The sequence below is a fragment of the Poecile atricapillus genome, chromosome 4, assembly GCF_030490865.1.
Source record: "Poecile atricapillus isolate bPoeAtr1 chromosome 4, bPoeAtr1.hap1, whole genome shotgun sequence".
In the NCBI taxonomy this organism is placed as follows: domain Eukaryota; kingdom Metazoa; phylum Chordata; class Aves; order Passeriformes; family Paridae; genus Poecile; species Poecile atricapillus.
The window spans coordinates 68,410,813-68,436,136 of record NC_081252.1 but is presented as its reverse complement, the minus strand read 5'-3'; the positions used below and the strand labels follow the sequence as shown (position 1 = coordinate 68,436,136).

General features: G+C 40.2%; 1 protein-coding gene across 1 annotated transcript in view; it reads left to right on the top strand.

Moving 5' to 3' along the window:
• Positions 1-25,324, top strand: part of NSD2 (nuclear receptor binding SET domain protein 2) — a 97,665-nt gene that overhangs the window by 23,539 nt on the left and 48,802 nt on the right. Inside the window, exon 5 of the mRNA XM_058838368.1 lies at positions 14,993-15,618. Coding sequence (XP_058694351.1) covers positions 15,022-15,618 — 597 coding nt within the window. The 5' untranslated portion in view covers positions 14,993-15,021. The remainder of the gene's footprint in view (positions 1-14,992; positions 15,619-25,324) is intronic.

Genomic DNA, 25,324 nt, shown 5'->3' with positions numbered 1-25,324 from the left:
AGGTTCTCAGTGCTCCATAAATCCTTTATTAAACCATTGAAAGCTTGAAAAAGCTGGCCATTACCTGCATTTCATTATCTGGTGCAACGGTTCATGAGAATATTTGTTCCTATTGTAACATGACGGCTGTTTAACGATTTGACCTAAAAAAGAAAAAAGAAAAAAAACCTGTGTTTTCAATTGGCAAATTGCAAGCACATGTACTTATTTTGATGCAAGCTTAAAAAAAATAAAATATAACCCAGGCCATACTTCCAGAAGAGACAGCCCGGATAATTCGCAGCCAGGCACACTTCAGTTCTTACAACCATTCGACAGCCTCCAAATTGTGTGCAGTTGTACGGAAAGTCAAAACATTTGGCTTAAATCAGGATTTTCAGAAAGCGCACGTGTACGGTGGCTGAGGCCAGCGGTGAGGACAGCACTTTTCAGCCGGCCAGAAGATAAATAATAATATAAAGATATCTAAAACTAAACGTTTTTCTCCGACCCCTTATATTGCCTTTCGGGGAGGGGGGGTGGGCTTAACGCGCTCTTGCACGCCCGGGGGCGGCTCACGGCCAGCATCCCCGTACCCCAGGGGAGATAAATAATAACAACAACATAAAGATGTTTTTAAAAAAGCGTTTCCCACCGGGGTGGGCGGACCCTGGACGCGCTGTCGCCCACCTGGGGGCGGTGAGCCAGGCTCTCCCGAGAGGGCCTGGCCCCACCTCGCCCCCTGCCTTCCCTCCCCTGGCAGCGGGCCCGGGCTCCCCTCTCCGCCGGGCAGTCCCGGCCGCGCTCCCGGCCCGGCTCCCGGCGGGCGCCGCTCCCGGCGGCCGCGCGTGCGGGCGGCTCCGCGCGGGGGGATTTGAAACGGCCGCTCCGGGGGCCGCGCGGCGGCGCCGGCCAATCAGCGGCGCCGATTTTTCGCGCTGGTTCTGGCCGGAGGAGGGGGCGGGGCCGCCGCGCAGGACCCGCCGGAGCCGCCGCCGCCGCTGTTGCCGCTGTGTCGCCTCGGCTCCCGCCGCTCCCCGGCACCGAGATACCGCCGCCGCCTCGCCCGGCTCCCCGGGGAAAAGGATGCGCTAGGGCACAGGTCGGTAGGCCGGGAGCGCGGCTGGCTCTCCCCCGCGGGAAGGGAGGAGGCACCCGGGGCACGTTCCCGCAGGCCCCGGGCGGGAGGCGGGAGCGGCGGGAGCGGCGGCGGCGAGGCTCGCCCGCCCGCGGGGATGCTGCCGTCCGGCCCCGCGCCTCGCCGCGGGTACCGGGAGTCCCCTCCCGGGCCGGGACCTCGGGCCCTAGCCGGCAAAAGCGCAGCGGAGGCGGCGTGGGGGACGGGGGGTTCCGAGGCGGGGTATCCGCGCCCCACTCCCGCCCCGGCGCTTCCCCCGGGGGCTCCCCATCCGCCGAGGCTCCGCTCCCCTCAAACTTACCGTCTCCATCTGCCCGGGCAGCTCCCGTTTCCCCCTTCCCCCGGAGGAGGGCTTTTTTGTTCGCTCCCCCTCCTCCTCCCGCTACCTGGCCCTCGCTGCGGGGCCGCTGGTCCCCACGCCTGACCCTCGTCCCCCCCCCGGAGGCTGCCGCAGGATTTGTGCCGCTGGCTGGGCCTGACTCTTGGGTGGCGGAGGAGCGGAAAGGAGCGATGCCGAGCCGGAGTCCCGGCTGTTGCAGCTTCATCCTTTCCCCCCGACCGCCTCCTTCTCCTCCTCGCCGCTGCGGGAGGTCGGGGGCAGCATAAAGGGGTAATGGAGAGGTGCCCACCCGTCCCACCTCCCTCCCCAGGGAATGAGGGATCAATCAGTGCAAATCAGAAAGAAAACCGGAGCGGGGGGACACGACCCATGGGAAGGGGGAAAAAAACCCTCCCCAGGCTTTAAACCGCCCCCTTAAGGGGTAGTGAGGCTGCAAATGTCCCCCCCGTGGCGGTGAGGGTGTGGGGAGGTGGAGGCTGCTCCTGCCCCTTCCCGCCGGGTAGGACTGAGATTGTACGGCAGCAGGAGTGAATGTAACTCTGGAAATGTATGGAGGGGGAAGCCATGTTTGATTTATTCCTCCACCAAACACTGGTGTGATGATCCTTCGACTTAGACCCTTCTGCAGTCCATCCTGGACCGGTATGGGAGGAGAGCCTTGTTAGGAAAATGGAAAGAAAACATTCCAGCGAAGGCGTGCGGGCTCTTTGGCTCAATATTCATTAAGTGTAAGAGGACAGGGCTCTTGTAACTTGAATTGATATTTGTGTGGTAAAAGAGCCTGGGGAACTTGTATTCCCAAGGCCATAGTTACAGCTCATCTGCTGTGGCTTTACCGCTCTGGGGAAGGGAATTTGCCATACTTCTTGAACGTATTTATAGTTGCCTTTTGGTTTTGGCTTGGTTTTTTTTTTTTTTAAATATGTCGGCTGAAAGGAGGAGTAAACACTAGTAGAATTACAGAGACAGTAAACATCATATTTAAACAGATTTCAGAGAAAATGGGCTTCTTGCGAATAGGCATAAGACAGGCAAGAGGCTGATGTCAGTCACTGCTCGTGTATTTTGTGTGCATGAATATTTCCTTATTGGTATTTGCATTAAATTTGGTTTATAATGATTCTTAAATTTAGGAGCTAGTGCACCCCACACTGAGTAATCTAAATATATCTGCTTTAAAAAAAAAAAAAAGAAGGTATGTTTGGCTTTCAGCCTTTGCATACATCCAAGGAAGGTAAAGACTAGGGTGGCAGTGAAGTTTGTAATAGATTTTGCAAAGAGCCCTTGCTTGTGACTTAAGTGGACCTATATATGTGTATATATATATGTATAAGGTTGCTAAAATTCCTTACACATGAAAGTGTGGCTTCAGCTGCAAGAATAAATTGGTTCTTTAACAAAATGTTTGTTTGTTAGTAGAATATCTGTAAACTTACTGCTGAAGCTATTATTTGCTTGTTTGCTGTGGGAGTTTCAGTTGGGAAATGCAGCACATCAGCGTTAATAAACTCCTCAGTTTCACAGTGTGGTGAATATGACTGTGGATTATTTGAGTGTTGGATGAAGTAATTGAATTAAACCACTGTTTTGCACGGCTACTCAGGGCTCAGTACTTAGAGTATATGCAATTTTTGGTTGCTTCAGTAACTATCTATATCCTATATATTCAATCATACAGGGATTTTTGTCTAGTCTGCACCCATCAGAAAATCTGACAGGATTTTTCAGTATGTGAATATAAATGCTCTAAATATTACTGGAGACTATGACTAGCTCTTGTGAAGGTTATAGTACTATCCACCCCCATACATGCTTGGAAAAATCCAGGTATTAAAAGTACAGTAAAACCTACTACTTTATCAAATATTTGAAAATGTCAGAAGAAACTAGGTCATTATACTTTAAGGGTCTAGATCTAAAGTAGTTTAGAAGATGGAAAAAAAATTGTATTTTTATTTCTGTATGAATCCAACAAATGGCTAGTAAGAGTAAAAAATATGGTTTACTGTCTGTAGGGCTACATGCCTTTTCTGAAGCCATTGGTAGTTTTGCATGTGAGATTATTGCAGTTAAATTACTGCCTATGCTGCAATAGACTGGATATTACAGCAAAACCAACCCTGCTTGGGTTTAGACTGGAAGCAAAAAGGACTGTTGATGGATGGCTCTCTAGTATTTGAGTGGTGAATATACACATACGGGTGAGTTTGTGTCCAAAACACTACACTAATTTAATAGCAAAGGAAAGGCAAAAATGTTGTTTTTCAGTGTCCTGTTGTTTGTGGCCCTTTCACCTCTCACTTTTGCACTGAGCTTGCTTTTTGTTCCACCAATATCAATACATTTCCCAAGCGAGGTCTTGTTTCTCCAGCCTGATAAATGTGTTCCCTTGTGGTCGATCAAAGCCTATTGGGTGCATTGGGGCTCCATGTGCATAAATGTTCACCTGCTCTGCTCAAATTCCTCTATCAAGTGTCTGGCATGTGATGAGTAGAAGATACAAACAGAATTCTTGCAGCAATTTGGTCACTGCTGGTCATTCTGCATATATAACTACACGACATTTCTTAGGTTTTAAGCCCAGAAGATGGTTTAATGCATGAAAATTGCACAATAGAGCAAGGTAAAGGACCGGGCCTTTTCTGGGAGAAAAAATTAAACCTCTCTTCGGGAGTAGTGTGCTGCACAATGAGAAACATCCACTAAGTGGTTTTGCTGAAAACAACAGATTTCCTAAGTCAGTAATCAGGCACGAGTAAAGAACTGCTTGGGTGGGACTAATAATAATGCCATAGATGATGACTGCATCATCTTCAGTACTGTGTTTGTGGCTATACTCTTTGAGCTCTTCCATTACTTTACTACAGAGAGAACTGAAATGGCCTTATGGTTCAGTATATGTGACAGATCTGGTATAAATCTCAAATCCAGCCTTGGGATGAAGAAAGAATGGAGATCATAGAGTCAGAGAATGGTTTGGTTTGGAAAAGACCTTAAAGATCATCTAGTTCCATGCCCCTGGCATGGGCATGGACGCCTTTCACTGGACCAGGTTGCTCTGAGCCCCATCTCAAGTGGATCTAAGTGGATCAGGAAGTCCCACGTTTCTAGGGAACATCACTTTCCAACAGTTAGGCTGTAGGTTTGAGAAATGTCTTCACCAAAGATGTACTGGGATCTTGGTGGTGTAAGTGAGAAGTGGAGATGGAACATGGCACCAGGATAAGTGCTCAGGTGGTGAAGTGAAGAGAGAAAATAATTTCTCATCAGAGCTTGACATGTGAAGTCCAAATTTCCTTTGGTGCATAATTACAGAGAACTTGGGAGAAAGAGGGCTGGTAAGGACAGCCTTGTTCATGTGCCAATTGTCACACTGCTGGTTGTAAATTCATGTAGTTTGAATGGTCAGCTATTTTATACAGTTAATGCTTACTTGGAAAGTTTTGATTCTGAGAACATTTTTGAAGGAAAATAGAGAAACTACCTAAATTTTCTCCCTTTATTGCACCTTCAAATTAGCTTCTCTATGACCTGTAGTCATTTGAGGTAGTTGTATAAATATATTTGCCTTTTTCCTGTCATTTTACTGACAGAAATTACTAAAATGATACATCAGGTGTTATTTTTAATGTTTTTATCAAGTTCGGCAACACCTATAATAGTTAATTTATATTTTCTAGCATCAGCAGGAAAAGAAGTTTTTGGAATATGTGGAAGAAAAATGTAGACCCTACTTTATTCTGCTGCCCTTTTGGTTGAATAGCAAGCTACAGAAATACTCGAAGTTCATGGTGAAGAGGAATATATACTAATATATATTAATACCTTGTGATGATAAGTTGTGCATGGTGAACTGTGTCTTAACCTTCCTGACAAGCCACTCTAAACTTTAGCATCAGATAATCTATTGACTCTTTGGTACATTAATTAAGCAAATTCTGTCCAAAGCATACAGTAGATTATAACATAAGCCAAATTTTTTAAAATGTGTATTGTGTGCAATAAACAAACACCTGTGACTCATGGTTGAACCAAAAGCAAGATTTGTATCCTTGCAAATGTCAAGAAATAATACCATTGTATGGAAGTTGTTCTTACGGTACCATAGTGTGATGAGATACGTGTGGAAAGCAGATGTTTGAAAATGTATTTGAATGTTACACAGCAATCAAATTGTACTTAGTGAGTATGACAAAGAGATATACTAACCTAATGTGCTTCAGAGTTTTCATACATTGGGCAAAATGACTTTGTCCTGGGGCACCACTAATGCAGGTTCTCATATATGACTTACTGTGAAACTAGTAAAGTATATAAGAGACTTAAAGCATGGTTTGAATTGCAAGGATTGCTCAAGAGGTGTTTCTAGTTTTGTTCCCATCCTTCTAACTTGTCCTACTTTTATCTTGATGCAAGATAGCAATTTGATCTTATTTTGAACTTCAGTATTCAGCTCTCCAGCACAAATTGGAACTATCTCATATTCCTTTTAGGGGTAAGAATACATAGGTGGCAAATGACTGGAAAACTGCAGCATGATATGCTATTGAACTTGATTTTCATAGATGCTTTACCATTTTCCCACTGCTGTCTGAAGGTTGCTGTTGGTTTTCTGTGTCTCTTTGGAGGAGCACAGGGATATCTTGTTATGTTGGCTGACAGAGGTGATGATTTAACTGTCTGTGTGAAATCTCTTTGGCTTGTGCCTTATACAAAATACTAAAATATTAGCATCTCACATCCATGCTAAAATACACATTAAAAATATGTTTTATACAGAATCAAAGGATATTCTGAGTTGGAAGGGACCCCAAGGACCATTGAGTCCAACACTGAAATGAATGGCCTGTATAGGGACTGAACTCACAGTGTTTGGGTTATTAGCACCATGCTCCTACCAGCTGAGCCAAACTCAGGGTACACAAATCATCTTCAAACGTATTTGGCCTTGAGAGCTAAGATCAGAATTCCATGTTTTTTTTGCCAAAGTCAAAGAACATAATAGGAGTGAGTTCTGTTCTGTTCTCTGAGTTCTGACACAAGAAATAAACGAGATACACAAAGGAGCAGAAGATGAGATATTCTGTGACAAAAATATCTTTAAGAGAAAAGGCTGAGGTTTGGGAAGATCACAGAAATGTGATTTAAATGTAATTTGAAATATTTTGAAAAGCTACTGATTAAAGAACAAAAGAAACATTAGAAAGAACATGCAGTAATGCAGCCTTCTGTCCTAGTGTTTGGGATCCATTTCACTTATATTTATTCATTCTAATAAACAGAAGTGTAAATGTTCCTGCTGTGGCATGGGTTAGTCTCTGGAGCTGAGGTTCCCAAGATCACATACCAGATAAATCAATTGTGGAACTTGCCAGCCTTGGTGAGATCCCATTGGAGCAAAGATCCTGACTGCACTGGCACTCAAACATCTAAATTGGGGAGTTACCTCTGTAGTAAAGAATGCCTAGATTCTAGTCTGATAATAAAGCCAGAGGAATTTAAGCCAAAGTATGAACTTGTAGAATAGTGCAGGGTGAAAGATGTGAATATGGATCATTTCCCTGTATGGAGTGGTTGCCAACAACTTTCAATCAAATACTTCAGAATGAAATTACTGTTGGGATTTTTCTGTGAGTGCAAAATGCAGACTATCAGAAGCTGGTTTATAGTAGCACTCCTGAACAAACTAGAAACAAATGCTGGGATTAAATGTGGAATGTGACTGAAATTCATCAGTAGTGCAAAAAACAAGTTCCAGTCATAAAACATGTAGCTGAAAGTGCATGTGCAATAATCTATTCATCAGGTGAAAGCCTGGCTCAAAATGGTAGTGATAGCTGAGTCTTCAGAAACTCTTCAAGTAAGGAGAGCAACTACAGTTTCTTAATACTACTTATTTCTACAGTCAGAACTAGATTTTCCCATGAGAAGTATGTACAGAATTTGTCCAAAGAACTAAATTTGATAAGACAGTGAAGTAATGCACAAAGCTAGTACTGTGCTGGAAGGAAAGAAAAAAATTGCAAGAGATACCTACTGCAAACCTCTCTACACAGAAGTTTTGGAAAGTGAACAGGAAGGAATTGGTTTGTTAGACAGGGAAGTGTTTTATCTTTCTGTCTTCAAGTGGAATGGGTAAGGTACACTGTCTACAGAAACTTACAACTCAAATTCCAGACCTTTTACCTGTAACAGACTAAACACTTTCTGAGAGATTTTTGATGTAGATGTAGCAAAAGAAATGAAAAAGGAATTAAGAACCCTGAGAATGATGGTAATGCATTTTGGCAGGAGCATGGTAAAGCTCTAGCACAGGGAAATACTTCCAAGTAATGTCCGAACCAGGCCCGAAAGGCCACTTCATAGCAAGTATTTGGATTTGTTTGAAGAGTGTCTAATGATTGAAGTCTCAGGCCTCGTTTGAGTGTTCCTGGCATACATCTGCCAGTTCCCTCTGTGTGTGTGTGTGTTTTGCCTCAAGGTAATACATTGATAGAATTATTAATGTAGTTGCATGTAAATGGTTATGGTGTGTGAAGTAGATCAGGATTAGCACAGTATGGCTAGGATCACATTATAGTCAGTTATGTTCAGATGTGGATATGTGCAGTTCTTAGTGAATGGTGTATATCCATAAGTAAAGTTTTGTAGTGCCATGGAGTCAGGATTTGAGAACTTTACCCTTCAGACCTTTACCTAATGATACAAGATGTGAAGCTGAATGTACTGGGTGAAAGAAATCAGCTATTTGTACACATTACCTGTCCACATTAGAGAGGTACATTATGAGTGCAATGTGTTGCTGCTTCTGTAAACAACAGAAGATGTGACCAAATACTGCTCTAGAATTATTCTGCCCTGTGTACATACAGCTGGGCCTTCATAGTGTTGGCAAAGCCTCACATATCACCAGTGTCACTGCCACTTCCTAGAACCATTCCAGTGCACCAAATGTACTTCTGGCATTTGAATGCACCCACTTGGATGGGCAGGTTTTATTTCAGTGCTGTGATAGACAAAGATAGCAGACTTGTCAGGGTCTAGGCAAAATGATGTAGCCTCTGGATTAGAGTTAGTTGTTGTCTGGTCAGATCTGGGAAACACTGATTTCTTTGGAGGTGTAGCAGATAGCATTTTGTTAACACTGCAGTTTGATTCATTGCCTGTAATATTTTGTGGTGACATCCCAGGTTTGATCTTACCTTCCTTGAACTTTCTCAGAATTTGCATGATCAGAAATTTTCATGATTCTCTTGGTGAAGCTTCAGGCAATTGCTGTTGTCACAACTACATATGGGAATAAGGGCAGAATCATTGGCCACAGTGAGGAGGAAACAGATCATAGTGTGTTTATCTGCCGCAGTGAATATTATGTAAGCCAGAGGATCCAGATCCTGAAAGTGTGGTGCAAGGATGCAGAGGATAGAGGTGGGATGCTGACAAAAAAAGGCAACCGGATTAAAAAACATATGGGAAATTAAAGTAGTGCTAGACCAGGTGAAAAAGCAGTATAAATAAGGAACTCTGCACCAAAGTGCTGTGCTATTTGAGATTGTGTGATTGTGTTTGGTTCTTTGCTCCCAAGCTACGTAGATGCCAGGTACACAACTCTGGCCCACCTGAAAGATAGGGAGAGACATCATTTCATTGGTGAGCAAAGACCTAAACTGAGGAAGTTCTGAATTGTTGAGTCCTATTTTGCTACAGAGGAACCATTCCCTTTGGAGCTTTCCAGGACACAGAAAAGCCTCTGGTTTGGGGGCTGCCTTTTTGTATTTATTAAATATTGCTGGTATATTCACTAGTTCCTACCATTTTAGGCACCAGTCTTCCTCCCTGTTTGTGTGCAGAGGAGAAGCTATTTTCTAGTGGATCTGTGGTCCCAGCACAGTGATATGTGTAGTCTCTCGTCAGACAGAATTAGATCTTAGAAGAATTTTATTTTACTAAAATGTATCTCATTGCTTCACCCATCTCCAGCAGCAGGAGTGGAACTGACAACATTAAATTTCTGGAGCAGTGGGGAAAAAAAAGCCTGTGATTTTAAGAATAGGGACTCATGGGGAGGAATCCTCTTACAGAATCTTCTAGCCTTGTCCACAGAAAAGGGTCGGTTGCAAAAGCTTTTCCCAGGGAAGAAAAGAAAGCAAGTCCATCCATTTTGTAAGCCTGCTTTCTGCAGTAACTCGTGGCATTTAAAGGGAAGAAATTGCTTTCCATTCTACAGTTCTTAAATGTACAAGTTGGAATTACCTATTGTCTTGATAAGAAGGCAGTAAATACTTGTTTCGGTTCATGAAAATAGGCTGTGACATTAAAGTCCACAAATTTTATCCATCAGAAAAAAAAAGAAGCAAATCCAAAACAAATTTTAAAAGATGGATACTTTTTTTTTCAGTGGCAAGTAATATTGGGTAGTAAATGCAACTGTAAGTACACTTTTTTCACAGTTTTCAAAATGCATTTGGTTCAAAACTGCAAGATTAATGAAGTCTACTTCAGGTGTTTTTACGTTAAAATTTGTCTCCTTTGGACAAATTGGTTTTTTTAACCTTCCTAAAACTTGTGGTAAATTTTTAGAAAGGTTTGGTGTATTTATTTTTAATTCTATCTCAACTACTATAGTAAAGGTTTTCTTTAGGGGAGCTAATGCTTTGGAATTTTCTGGCTAGAACTGGTTTGTGACAACTTTTGGCAAAACATGCAATGCAATTTTTAGTTGTATTTTCTTCTAAAATAAAATTCTTTTTAGATCCTGTAGTAATTTTTCATTGTTCTAATGTGGTGAAGAACAGTTACAGTGTACTACACAATAATAAATACTTATCTACTCCCGTTTGATATTTTAGGCGTTTTATACAAGATAATATGAGTAACCATACTCAGGTTTTCAAATGTATTAGCAGAAAGGTGTTGTAACCTTCTTAATCTCATTAAGTGTTTTTTCTCATTCTGATCTGAAAATAGGAATAATGTTTGTCTTAAAATTGATGAGACAATGGAGAACACTTATCAGAAAGCAATCTTAACACAAAAAAACAGCAGCCACCTATTAGCTTTTTAGTGCCAGCTGAAAGCCTGATCTGTAGGTAATAAAAATAGCTTTTGTGGATAAAGTTATCTTACTGTGAATTTATATTGAGATGTGTCATCCTCATCTTCTTCTTTCCTCCACATCCCCATGCCTGCCCTGAGTAATTCTTACCAGAGTAAGAAAACCCTTAGACAAAACAAAAGTGATATGTAATAGAGATGCTTGTTGGTAGTTACTTACTCAGTTCCCTCCCTTTGGCAGAATTGAAAGGAATGGAGTACTCCATTATTTCTGACACACCAGAAAAGCATTTCTGAAATTACAGCAGATGTGGAATAAATGACTAATAAATATCACATAAATGATAGTGGCCTGGGCAGTGAAGGAGGAATCTGACATGCACAGTAACTGTATTTGGCTCATGACTCCTGTCAGATGATGAACTTTCAAGTAATTAATATGTGAATTAAAATGTCTGCAAGATAGTATGCCTTATATAGAACTTGTTTTTTTAGTATGAAAATATGTACAAAGCCACTGCAAGGATTGTCCAGTTGTCATTGTCTGATTAAAAATTCTAGAGACCTTTGTCTGATAAGAAATCTGCCTTTGCATACTGAAAGCTATTTGTTCACAAGCCAAACTATCATGTTTATTCATCAGACTCCTGGTAATAATGTTTTTTTCTCCTTTGTTAGTGAAAATGGTACTTGTTGGGTCACCAGACATTCAATATGGGACGATACTGGCTTAAGCTCATTAGCTGCTACTAGCGTGTGGTGCTTTTGTCCCCTTCTTTTCCCTGCCCTCCCCCCACTTTCCTTTTCAATGGATACAGAGTCATCTAGAAAAAGATAAGAGATTGCTTTTGCTTCTCTAATACCATGGTCCAGCATGAGTGCACTTGATTTTAGCTACCAAATCAAATTGTATGCTCAGCTGCTTCAGGACCTTACTCTTAAAATTTGAACCAACCAGATCTTGTCTGTGGTCTATCTTACTTCATTCTTTCATGTCTTGTATTCTTCTAGATCTCCTTGCATTAATTCCAAACTCACAGCAGCACTGCTTGGTTGGTGGTTGTTTTCTACTTGCCCCTTCTTTTCTGCTCTGTCCTCTTCTCACAAAGGGCCTGGTCCTTTTTCTTCTTCCTTATAGTGAAGTGAAATAGTGTATAGTAAAGGTGGTGCAAAATGTACCTGGCTTCAATTTTTATCTTCTTTCCTGAAACCCTTTGTTATCCCATGTGTAGATTTTCTAACTTCTTTCATTTAAGCTGACCCCACAATGTAGCTTATTTTTTTTGCAAGGAGGACTGAGATTTGTGTCACTGATTTCGATCCCACTGGTTGTCCTAGAGATGGTGACTAACCTGCAAATTGCTGTCTACATGTCTCATCTCCCCATGGGATTTTATTTTCTGTTAGGTACTCACATCTGTTATCTTAGCCCATTATTCTGCTTCTTACTTTAAGCCTCTACTCATTTGGTTCTATTAAATCTTTGTACAAACACAGTCTGTTTTCCATGTTTTATAATCTGTAGCTCCTGGTTCTGATATCTTACAGTTTCAAATTACTGTGTTTGTCTTAATTTTCCCATTTACTATTGTTGTGGATACATTAACTTCCTTTTACTCCTGGATTTGTTGTCGCTAGACTCCAATGGTTTGAGGAGCCTGTCTCATTGCTTTCAGCTGTTTTTAGTGACCTGTATTAGTGGGAATCATTAACTGAACCTTCACTCACTGAAATTCTTGAAGTCTGTTTATCTTCTTATAGATTGGGAAAATCAAGCTAAATCCTAAATGTTCTGGGTCTTTCACTGCGTGGCCTTATTGGGGTTTTTTGGTGTTCTGGGTTTTTTTTTTGTTTTTTTTTTAGCTAGAAAGAGAATAACTTGATTTTTTTAAGCCATAGCTTTTAACTTGGTTATCTATGGGTGATTTTTCAGACAAGGCCTTGAAAAGTTTGATATGGCTTAAGCAAGGGGTTGGAATAGATGATCTGAGGAACCCTTCCAGCCTTACTCTGTGACTATGACGATTTTTATGTTTTGACATTCTTAAGATACCCATTTTAATTCATCCAGTGCCCTGAGATCGAGTGCACCAGTAACACAGTCTGACTGGATTATTTACTGCTTTTTTGGAGGCGCACCTCCAGCTTGATGGCTTTGTAGCTTCAAAACGTACGTGATGAGAACAAAAGTTAGGATCGAGCAGCACGGAACAAGCCGTGGGTTCCAAAGGCCCGATGCAGGCAGGGATCCGCGATGAGCAGGTCCCGGAGCCGTCCCGGAGCCGCTGCTCGCCGAGCCCCGCGCCCACTGGAGGGCGCCGCGGCCGCACGAAGCCGCTCTGCTGCCTCCGAGGGAATTGGGAGCTTAAATACCCAAATCAGACCTCTGGTTTACTCCGCTAAGAATCCCTGGGAGTGAAGTACAGATTTAGCAACAGTTCGGTGTTTTGGTTGTTTTCTTCTTGGTTCTGGCGGTTTTTATAAGGAGTTTTGCACTCTGTAACTGCGTGACGTGCTTCCCAGCAGGTTTGCCTTTTGTCCGGAGATTTACAGAATTTGTCATTAGTTGTTTCTTAAGAGAAATATGATTTCATTTAAGCCTGCTGAATCACAGCTTGAAACACTGTCATGTTACATGACACTAGAAGTTTGTCTCATGTCCATGTTTTCAGGGAAGATGTGAAAGGCCATGAATTCTCTTTCAGTTTAGTAATTTGTTCTGGTTGAGTTTTGAGTTTCCATTTATCTCTGATTCCTCTTAAGGAGAGTTAATATAGCTGGCTGCTTTCTACTCGTTTTGTCAGATATTTTATTGGTAATTCAGACTTCATCTGACTAAAGAAAGAATAGAACTTTTTCTCTTGCAGGTTCACTTGGAGTTCAGGAACACTTTTGCTGTTCTTGCCTTGTTTAATGCCAGATTTTCAGACTGCTGTTTGTGCCTGGCAAGAGAAGGGTTTTCATCTCTCAAATGAGTCTATATAGCTTGTGTAGAAAGATACACTTTTATCTTGTAGATATTTTAGAGCAGCATCTTAGGGAGATGGGAGCATTTGCTAAGGAGTGATGGAGTTATGACTTTAAAATTTTTTTTCTGCATTTTTGTAAATGAAAAGGTTTCATGTTCATCAACTGCTTTGAATTCAGGCTTGACATCCTTAAGAAGCTTTGCCAGGTTACAACAGTGCTCAGTTATGAACATGTTTACGTTGCTACTCCTGATGTAGAGCTATCAAAAATGCAAGTTGGAGGAATATGGCGGTTGTGAGCGTTAGAACTGTGTGCATTAATAAACAAGGTGAGATTCAGAAGTGATTTCTCCCATAGCAACTGACAATTCAATAGTTATTCATCATGGGTTTTACTGCACTTTTTTGGAAGCACATGAGACTAGATTTGATGAAATTTTGATTCGATGTGACAGTCCTTGAACTTAATCATATATGAAATTGGTTACCTTGAATATGATTATTATTATGCTGAGCTTTAATAATATTTATTTTTTCTATATGATGTATGTACTGGACCCAGTAATATGAAGAATCTATGCATGTGAATTTCAAAAATTGAAACCATCATCTTGCCTGGTTTAGGAGCACAAAGGGGTGATTCTGCCAGTTTGATTTGTTTGTTATGATGTTATAATGTTGAAATAGGCAAGATTAGCTTTTAGAACCCTTAGAGAACCTGTTTAGGGCAGAAAATAGTGCAGTTTCAGCTTGCTTGTTTGCACATTTCTGTATGAAAAGTGGGTGTTAGATAATATTGTTGCCATGAAAAGTCTGAAGTTCCTTTGATCATTTAAATTTTGCCCAGTATGATCACTAGCCTGAAGGATTAGCTATTTCCCATTGGGCTGGTGTTCCTGGCCCAAAAGGCTGACCCTTTATTCGTTCTGGTGGACAGAATGCTTTGGGAAATGTCTGGAGACTGAGCTGTAGTGTTGCTGCCAGGGGTGTGTTTTGATGGGAGGTTGAAGGTCTGTTTGTGAAGTGAGGAAGGGAAGCTTGTAATGCTGCTGTCCATAGTGTAGGTGCTACAGGAACACAGCCTGTGGGGTTTTTATGCTGGCACAACCTCTTGGAGATAAACTCATCTGGTTTATGTTGTTACTAGTGATATTATTGTAGGTCTAACCTCTTACTTGTTTTATATAGTGCAGTACCTTTGTGTAATTATTGTAGGTAACATCCATGCTGTAGATGGTTAACAAATAGTTAAAATGCAAGCTGTGATTTTGCTTTCCACTTTTGATTTAATAAAATTGATGATTCATACAGCTGTTTTCCTTGGACTTCTTTTGTAATGCATATTAACAGATATTAAGGCGTTTTGCCTCTGAAGATTGTAAACAAAGCTTTTTTAGTAAAACTCTAATGAAGTACATTGAGTTTTATATTAGTGCTGATGTCTAGCTGAATACTTAATAGCTTTTGACATTTCTTATTAAACATATTTTCTGTCTTTTTGTCTTAATATAGCAGTGTAAGACTGGAAACATCTGGGCTGAATGGACTTTAGCATCAAAAGAAGTTCTCAACTGTTAACTCAAAAAATTAACTACATCAAAATGAAGCAGGTACCAGAGATCCTTGGAAATACCAATGGGAAACCTCAGAATTGTGAAGTGAATCGTGAATGTTCTGTCTACTTGGGCAAAGCACAACTTTCTGCCACTCTACAGGAAGGTGTCATGCAAAAATATAATGGCCATGAGACTCTTCCATTTATTCCAGCAGATAAATTGAAAGATCTGACCTCTCGGGTGTTTAATGGCGAGTCCGGGGCCCAAGATGCCAAGCTGCGCTTTGAACCTCAGGAAATAAAGGGAGTTGGAACACCCCCCAGCACTACTCCTATCAAGAATGGCTCTCCAGAAATAAAGCTGAAAATCACTAAAACCTACATGAATGGGAAGCCTCTTTTCGAATCCTCCATTTGTGGAGACAATGGTGCAGATGTGTCTCAGTCGGAGGAAAATGAACAAAAGCCAGCAAACAAAGAGAGGAGAAGCAGAAAAAGAAGCATAAAATATGACTCCTTACTTGAGCAGGGTCTTGTTGAAACAGCGTTAGTATCAAAGACTTCAAGCACCACTGAAAAGAAGGTAGTACTTTTTTTATGTTTTCTGTCTTCTGTGAGGTTTGTTAATCATACAAGAATTTCAGTGTTTGTATGCTCATCTTCAGGCATTTAGTAGGTGCTTCCCACAAACACGGAGTCATTTTCTACCTGTTTCTTCCCCAGGATAGGAATACCCCATAAATTCTGTTTCCATATCAGTAAAGTAAGTCTCCAGGGCAAATCAGGGCATGTGGAAGTATGTGATATATGAAACAGAAACGTCCTCTAGACATGTAGCCAAGACCTAGTCAGGATGTGCACCTGAGCAAGGGAGCTGAGGAGGCCCCTACATTATAGAGATGGTCTTTAACTCCTGGAGAATGAAGTATTCTGGCTTCTTAATAAGCAGAGGTCTCAGAAAAAAAACCCTACCTTTTTCTCTATTTCTGGTTCTGAATTAAAAGAAAAATGTACTCAGCAGTCAGTTGGCTAATCAACCGGCCTCTCTGCCATCAGATTTTGGCAATTGGAATGTAGTTCCTATGCCTCTTTGTCATCTAAAAAGAGCTGGTTTTGCTTGCTATAACCCAGTGACTTACTTTAATTGAAAATGTCTAGATCTTATATTTGGTGTCATTAATTTTATGGTCAAGCTTTTGGGTTTTTGCTTCTTTTAAACATTGGCAGAAATGGATATTTCACTTTTTAAAATTTGCCATACCAAGCTGTTAAAGAATGCTCCAGGGGGAATCCCTTTCTCCCCTTTATTTAGCTTTTGTTTTGTAGACTCCATTTTAAGGAATGTGGTTTGCAATAATTTTATCTCGGAGAAAAAATCCTATATAGCAGGGATACTTCTATGTATATTAAGTTTCTCAGTGAATAATTCAGAAGGGTGTTGTATAACAATGGTAAATGTTAATGAATGCTTTAGATTGTTTAAAGGTCCTGTTTTTGCACACCTTAACTGAACGTACATTACAGTTTTCTGTCAGCTGCAGTTATTCGTGGAATTGTGGGTTGGAAAATACTTCTAAGATCATCCAGTCCTACCATTAACACAGCCCTGTTGATTCTTTCTTCCAAGGTCACACATACAGAGAAGAAACACAGCTGCTGTACTGCTGATTTTATTTACAGTTCTTTTCAATAAAACTAAATAATAAATGAGTTCACAGAATTGTGTAAATGTGTTTCTGGGTACCAGAAATATTTATCATTTGTTTATGGTTTGAATGTATAATTGATCCTAAAATTATCACTACTCATGTTTTCAGGAATGTTGTTCAAGGGTTTGTTTTCCTTGATTTTATTAAGGAGAGTGTTTTAACACTAACTGGTTCAGACTTTTTTGAAACATTACTCAGAGGTAAAAGGTATGGGCAGAATCAATATTTTGAGTAATTCTTTCTCCAGTTCATTGTTAATGAGGATAAATTGGACAAAAAGGTGGCATGTTTAATAGCATTGACAACCAAAGCATATTTATGTGGATTTGTTAGTTTTTTTCAGAAAGAGGGGTTGATATTTAATATGTTCATCTATGTAGTTTGTTCTGAAGCCTTTTACTTTGGCTGTCAATTAAGAGTGACCTTTAATTTTTCCTGGTGCACAGTTAATTTAAAATGAAAAGAAAAGTTTATCTGGCTTCTTTGAGTTGTCTTTTGGGCAGAAATGGTCGGGAGAAAACCACTCCAGCGCTGTTTCCCAGAGTGGTTGGGACTCAGTGGCTGCTGAGTGATAGCGTTACTTGCTCCTGTGCCAAGCCCCAGAGCTACCAAACTACCGAATCAAGGGAACCACCTGCTTGATCTCAGACCTTGCAATATTGCAACCCCGTTCTTTTCAGAGAGTTTGAAACAGAGGGTCACACTTCTGGCTTCTTTTTTTCCTAGCATAGTGCACTTTAAATCACAAAGGTCAAAAGGAGAAGCATTTAAAGGTTGCAAGATGTTATTTCATGATGTAACTCCTCGATTGTAAAAATCCTGGGGCTTTTCTTTCTCTCAAACCTCATAAACTGTGAGGTTTAAAATAAGGAAAAACAAACATGAGGGAATGTGTGAAGGAGATTTTTCCAACATTTTTCCACAAGTACTTGTCAGGCTTGTGACATATATGTGTTTTCTTTAATGGTAACGGTAATATCTTAGTATCAGTGTTCTTTGGTTTCAGGCTCTAGCTGTTATTTCATGGCCAGCATCCAAAGCCTTACTGTTAGTGCATCATACTGTGGTTTTATATAGCTGATTGTGGCTGCAAAGTGGAAATTAGGTAAATATCCTTAGAGTAAAAGCTGATTAATTTTGCGCTCAGATACCTGTTTATTGTAGGTCACAAGTTAATGCAGAACCCGTTTGTCTGGTTTTATTTTTCAGCTGGTTTCTCTCTCAATTTCTCGTTGTCCAGCCTCTTAGTCTTTTGATTTAGCAAAAATCACCATGGTTCAAATGCTGCCTTTTGTGTAGGGTAATTATATCTCTGTGTGATGGACACAGCAGATTACTATTGCACTGAGGTGAGAGGCATATCACATAACAAATGTTCCAGTGCTCTGCTGTTGGGTGTTCTTGTTGTTTGGGCATTTTTTGTTAACAGAAATGAAGGCTGTTTAAAACTTGTCTGTGAGTTAGTTTTCAGCTGGGAATAAATGTGATCTACCCAGCTCTGACGTGAGTTAGATTTCTGTTGATAACCACCAGCTTTTCCAGGCCTCTGAGAAACAGCTGTAATGCTTTCATTTTCCCAGGGTGAAGGAGATAAAGTGGTACAACCTTTGGCTCTTTCCTCCTCCCTCCCTCCCTCTTTTCATCGTTCTTCCCTCCACCCCAGTATCTCTCTACCTGAGGAGTTTACTTTAAAATCCAGGCCTCTCATGATAAGGCTTCGTTTAGCAACTTTAATGCCAAGGTAGTGCAGCCCTGAAAGTTCTGTGTTAAGGGTGGTGGGTCTATCACGTGTTAGAGGTTTGCATGAACACCAGACTGCTGGGCTCCAGTAGCTGCTCATGTGCCAGGGTGCTCTGGGGCTGGGTTTTGTCCCGACTGCTTTTTGTGTCACTGTTTCTGCTACCAGTGAGGAATGAGCTTTTCTTACTCTTTGCTTGTGTTAGAAGTGAAGCAATCCTGTTTGGAGGAGAACGGCAGAGGTTTATTTCATATATTAATATGAAGTAATCCAAGTATGATCCCTAGAGGAATCCAGAGTTTCTGTACAGGAAACAGAGTACATACATCTACAGCTCTCAAGCTGTGGGTCCCAGGGTAGGTCTTTGCTCTCTGACCGTGGGAGCAGCTCAGTATTGTGATCCTGGCACATCTGAGCTGGGTCTGCAGAAGCTGGGAGGGGCCTGCAAGTGGCAATTTGCCCTTTTGGCTGGGCTTCCTGGCCTGCCTTCCCAGCACGGGTGCAGTAGCTCACAAAAGCAGCAGCACTGTGTCCAGAACAAATCTGGAAGTCCACACTCTGCTCTACTTGCTAGTTTAAGGTTTCCAGCTGCGTAATATATCTACATGATCCAAAAACTGTACCTTCCACATAGCTTTCTATCTACTGTTCTTGTAGTTCTAGTATTATACCAGAAACTTGGCAGGTTTTTACTCTCTCTCTGCAGGATATGGCCTATAATGACCTTGCAGTAGCTATGTGGGGGGCAATTGCAAATTGCTGGAGAAATTCCACTAGTCCTTGTCATATGTTTATGTTGCAGTTTCATCTTCACAGAGAAAAACTTTCTGGCTAGCTCCATTATATCCAATATCTGCAATACTGGCAAAGATTTAAAAACCCAGTAGGGGTAGAACTGAAACAGTCTGAGGATGATCTTCTAATTGTGTCTGTGCTAACTAAATACAGGAACCTGGGGACCACTGAAGGTGATGATATTTCTCTGATGTTTGCATCTAATCGGTAGAAGCCAGCACAAAGCAACATGTTCCCTTTGTAATATTGAGAATTGAGTTCATCAATTTTTATTTTTTTTATCTCGTTGCAGATGGTACAGCCAGATCCTGAGATTGCTCATTTTGTCTTAATTTAAAAAAAAAAAAAAAAAAGTAAAATAAGTATGTGTTTTCAGGGGAAGGACTTTATTGTTTCTTATCATCAGTTGCACAAAATGTGCAGCTAAGCTACCACAGGAGTCAAGATCTGTAGCTGTAGGATAAAATAAACTCAGTTATGCTTTCCTTTTTAATAGACTGTCGTGAGGTATCAGCTCCTGTCTTCAGGTGAGTGATAACACAGCCTGTCTGGCTGATATCACCAGGGTCCCAAAGGAGGAGTAATCCTAAAAATCTCTTCTGGGTGATCCTTTCAGGAGCAACAGAAATAACATCTTAGTCTTTTTGGAAGAGTTTCTGAACTACTGTTTTGCATTAGCCCTTAGTAACGAATTAAGTTTAGCTAAGCCTTGAGAACTTGTTAGTGCTAAGCAGCTCATGATGTGCAGCAGTAATTGTTACTTCAGAACTTTAAATTGTTTTTTCTTAATGCCTCATTGGAAAAGTATCTTAAAGAACTACTTGTTCTTTTAGAACCACCAGAAAACATACGGCATTATACTGGTTTGACGGGAGATTAGAAGCTATGAGCACTCTCAGAGTGGCTACAAAATTAATTGCAGAAAGCCTGAGTATTTGTTCAGGCTTTCCATACCAGACGTTGTGTTCTTGTATGTAAAAGTGGCTGAATTAAGTACACTTTTTACGTAAAACTGTTGTCTCAGTAAGTATTATCTAAATACAATTTTTGCCCTCTCTCTTCATAACACATTAGTGGGAGAATCCAAATCAAGTACGAAATAATATCTTGAAGTGTTGAAAAAAATGCTGTCTAAGAATAGCACTACCAAGTTGGATCAAGGAGTCATTTAACTCAGTACCTCAGCTTGGGGTAGGGTTCAGTGGAGGTGGCATAATGGAGAGCACAGATATCAAAAATCATAGACTGATGCTCCTTTAGAATATATTCAGCCTCCAGCAGTTTGTGACTCAGGTTTCTGGAGCTGGTGACTTTGTATTTAATGGCTGTAGATGGCTAAATTAATGGAAGGAGACCTTGGGTTCTTTTTGAGCCAGTTTGAGCTTTTTTACACCCAGTACATTAAGTAACAGGGCACTAGAGCAGCTCTTTCACCTTTTCAATTTGCTACCTACTTGTTTTACTAGATTCTCTCATAATAATAGAAACAGGGATCATGGACTTCTGTTACTGATCATTGTATAGATTTGTCACAAACCTGCTCTATTTTTAATTTCAGCTTGACCAGTCCTAGCGTGTTTTTCCACATATTACAGAAGCAATTCCAGAATGCTATTCATGTTACCCTGTTTCTGAACTGTGCTGGGTTCTGCTGTGATTTATTTTAGAATAAGGAACCAGAATAGTAGAGGACATTCAAAATACAAATGTCTTGTGAACACATACAGTGGCATGTTAATGATTTTCTATACTGTTCTCAGTTTCATTATTTTTCGTTGTAAATAATACTTCACGTATGATTGATTCTTGACCGCTTCTGAACACTGAGCAAGTTTTCTGTAGAAAAGAGCTGACCAGATGTAGCTAAGTAGAATTCAAGGAATGTCAGCATCTCTTGCATTTTCTTCATATTTATCATTGATTTGTGTATTCCAGAGCTTTTTCTATTTTATTTTGGTCTTTTGGGCATTATGGTGGACATGACAGATGAAGTAAAGTGGTGAATAATCCATCTTTGGAAGAACTAACTTCCCTTTACATGTCAGTAGCAGATGGTGTTGAGAAATTAATGGCAGTTTCCGGTTTTATAAGTTGACCGGATTTATTTTCAGTCGTTGCACAGGTAATGCCATGATTTAAATGATTTAAAATCTCAGCTTTTTATTTTCCTTCTCCTGTATTGACCACTTTAGGTTGCTTTGGCAAGGAATTTGCTGCTAGTTTCACTGGGGCTTTTGTTGTCCAAGATGTGGCAAAGCCTTTCTGTCACTCTACTCATTGTTCTGCTTAACTAAAATAATGCATGTCAAAGTCTCACATGTAGCAAGGAGTTAGATCTGCAGTTCAGGGTTGTGTTACTTGCATTTACAGGCAGATCTTTGGGAAACATTAGTGATCTGTACCAGATGTAATTTCTGGCCCTTATAGTCCCCTTCTGTCAAGAAAGAAAAATACTTTGTAGTAATCCTTAGGCAAAATAGCAAAAGCAAAATATTTTGATCTGTCTTGGAGCAGTGGGTTCAGCCTCCTTTACAAGTTTTCTTGTTTTAGGGTGGATATCATGTAGAGCAGATGAATATTAGGTTCTCCAAAAGAGGTCTTTGTCCACAGACACTAATTTTATGTTTGTCTATTACCATTTTTCATCATCTTTCTATTATAAATAAAGAGATTCAAGTGGGTTAACATTTATGTTTTTGCTTTTTGTGGATGCCTAAAGTACCTACAGGAGCTGCACTCCCATAAAATGTAGCTAAAACTGTAGGTTGTCTATAATCAGAAATTAATTCCCTTCTCTGAAGGACAGTTTTTAAATATTATTTTGGAAGCTCACTGGAAAAGGGAAAACTGAATCTTGCTTATATCTTTTACAAGCCTCGATGTGCTTGCGTGAGGAAGGGAAATGAATTTGTGACCTCATAGCAGCAACTAATGCTGGAAAAGCTTGATTTTGTTTACTTTTCCTGTTTTGTTTGTTCGGTAAATAAATGTCAACTTGAGTGTATGTTGTGGATGCTTGTGATGAAGTGAAACAATTTGGGATCTTAGTTCTGCTGGAATTGACAGCACTTTGTTTACTTTTAGTGCTTTTGCACTGCAAAGATTGCCCTTTTTTAATACTCATATGGGACTGGGGTTTCCCAGGTTTTCTGTATAGTTTTATTGCTGGAAATAAGAAATGTTTCAGAAATAAGCTTCAGCATTGCCAAGTTAAGATAATGTCTATCTGCTCAGGATTTTCTTGGTTGTCTTCCCCCCACCTGTCTCAGGCTTATTAACCACTGATTTGGCATTTCATCTGTACAAGAGGAGAGGACCTGCTAGGTATATGTAAGAGCAGAACCTGTGAAACGCCTTTAGGTATGGGAATTAATTTTAAAGGTCTGACCTCCAAAGCAAAATAGTAATTGAACTATGTCGAAATATTAGTTAACTTACAGAGCCCTTTTATGCGAAATCAGCATTTGTTTTGTTTAAGCTTAGTCAGCTGCCCTCAGAAGTGTTCTTGTTATTTTGAAAAAAAAAAGAGATAAGTCTCTGCCTTCACCAGAAAACTGTGTCCTATGAATCTAGTGTCCTTTTGGCAGTGCTGTCTGGACTTGGGTTTTTCAGTTTTCTAACAATACTAGGATTCAGAACATGTACCCATGCTGTCCTGGGCTTTTGTGAGCTGACAAGAGGAGGATACCTGTTCAGAAAGTGTCTTGGGAAAACTCCGTAAGGGTGTAGAAGAGTGCTAAAGATAAGGTCCTGTTACAGATTGTGATCTTGAAGAATGTGAAACTGTGGTACATGGAGATAACAAGCTACATATGGATATGGCATTCTGAAAATCTGTAGGTATGCTGAGATGATTTAGCTTTCATTCTGTTAGCCTGTGTGAAGTTCATATGGAAATTGTTCAGAAACAATAATTTCTCATGCCAGAGTTCCTCATGGCTCTAAAGTTATGTTTTTACAGACTTCTGTAGCATGTTGTATCCACACTGTCTTATATACCCAGATACCACATCAAAAGTTTAAACCTCTGAGGGTGGATGAAGGTTAGATACACAGGATATAGCCAGAAATCTTTTTCTGTTTCTCAGTATAAAAGGTGGGCTTACTCATTCTGATCAAACATTATCTAGTTTAAATTTCTGAAACATGGAACCTTTCATTAATAAGCCAGTAACTTAAATTCTAGGAGGTCATCTAAATGAAAATGCAGAAATTCAGTAAAACAGCTGAAAGAAACTAATCCCCATATTTTAAGAAAGATGGAGGATTGAGAACTGCTCCAGAACTTATATTTTAGTGAATCTGTGAGTGATTGAATCTGTTTCTCTTCAGCTCTTTACTCTGAAAGAAGAGTTGTGTCCTAGTTACTAAAATATCATGTTAAGTTTATGTCTGAAATACTGGCTTATATAGTGTTTGGGTAAAGGAGGGCTGCTGATTTGAGTAGACAGATTTGCTTTTAAATTAAATTTTCTCATCTGCTAGAGACTTGCTAATGAGAGAATCAAAGCCAGGAAAAAAAAAAAATCATTCAAATGGAACCAGGAGTTTGCTGCTTGATTTGAAAGACAAATTTGAACTTCTGTCTTGTTTTAAAATCCACAACCTATATTCTGAATCCCTGTCTAAACTTAAATTAATTTTATTGTCTTTTGTTTGCTTTCCCTCTTGGAGAGAAGGGTCCCACATGGTGATACTCAACCTACTGTCCACTGACTGCTCTAGATGAGTTTGTGGGAAGAAACGGAGTAAACAAACCCATTGGCATAAAACTTAAGTGCTTTCAAACAGCCTCAGCCAGCACAGAAGAGTTTTCAGATCTGCAGTGATTTTCTTCAGCATTTTTTGACATTATTTTATGGCTTTACCATGTAAGCAGGTTGAGGGGAAAAAATAATCTGGATTGTGGCCGGAAGATGGAAGTATATTGTCTTTTGGAAACAATTTTTCACACTGTCTGATTTGACCCCCTTTTTAGTGATAGAACAAATTAAGTAAGTGGTTAGTAGAAGAAAATGAAAGATAACTTGATGAAATACATTTAATGTAATTGCTCTGAAAACTGAATTGGAGGATTTTAGGTGAATCTCTAGTTTATTATAATAAGCCAATTCAGAATAGAGTTTGTTTGCTTTTCTGTTTTGATGCAGACATTTCATGTCCTCTTTCTCCTCAGTAGTCTTTAGCTCACTGTATATTTTATGAAGTTGTCGCAGATTTAATTGTGCAGCTATGGATGCAATGGCATTTTGGGAGCTGAAGTCTTTTGAATGCTCTGTTGAAGTGTCCTCTTCTGTTTTCTTGAAGACGGAGCGTAAAACTTCGCCAGTTCACTGCTTCTTTCTTTGTTTCCTCATCCTTCTCCATTTTGTAGTAATAATTCCACATTTTTCCTTAATCTTGTGAGGTTCTGGTTTACTCTTTACTTTTCTGCCGGAAACATTCTCTGTATGCAGTGGTTTGCCAAGTATGTAATTGCACAGTATTCTTCCATTACGTAGTGAACAGAATAGAACAAGCGAAAAAACCTTAAGTTTTATTCTTAATGTGTTCAGTTACTTGTCATTTGCTATCTAAATATACTCCCCCACATCCCAGAAGGTGGGAGCTATTTGGATAAACATAGGGCTTCTCAGGCCCTTTGGGGATAAACAGATTTACTATAATGTGTGAATTATAATCTTGAAAAAAAAATTTAAGAACCACTTAGGCAGTTAGGTTTGTGAGGATACTGTATTTCTATAGACAGAATCACTTAGAATGAGCACTGGCCATTGCTTAACAGACTTAAGTTGCCACATTTTTCATTTGAAGCAATAGTACATATTGAGGAGTTCGCATTGCTTTTGATCAGCTGTAGTTGTAATTTTGAGGTTTGAAGTGATTTGAGTTAATGAGATTTTTGTCATCAGTCACAGAGTGAGAAGCAGCCATATTTCCGTGGGAATGACAGGGTGTCACTCTTGGGGACCATGGATGTATCCCTGGGTTCCTTTGGCTGAAGAATGAATGTTGATTTGTCTTTTGTCATGCAAAATCCCTGTATT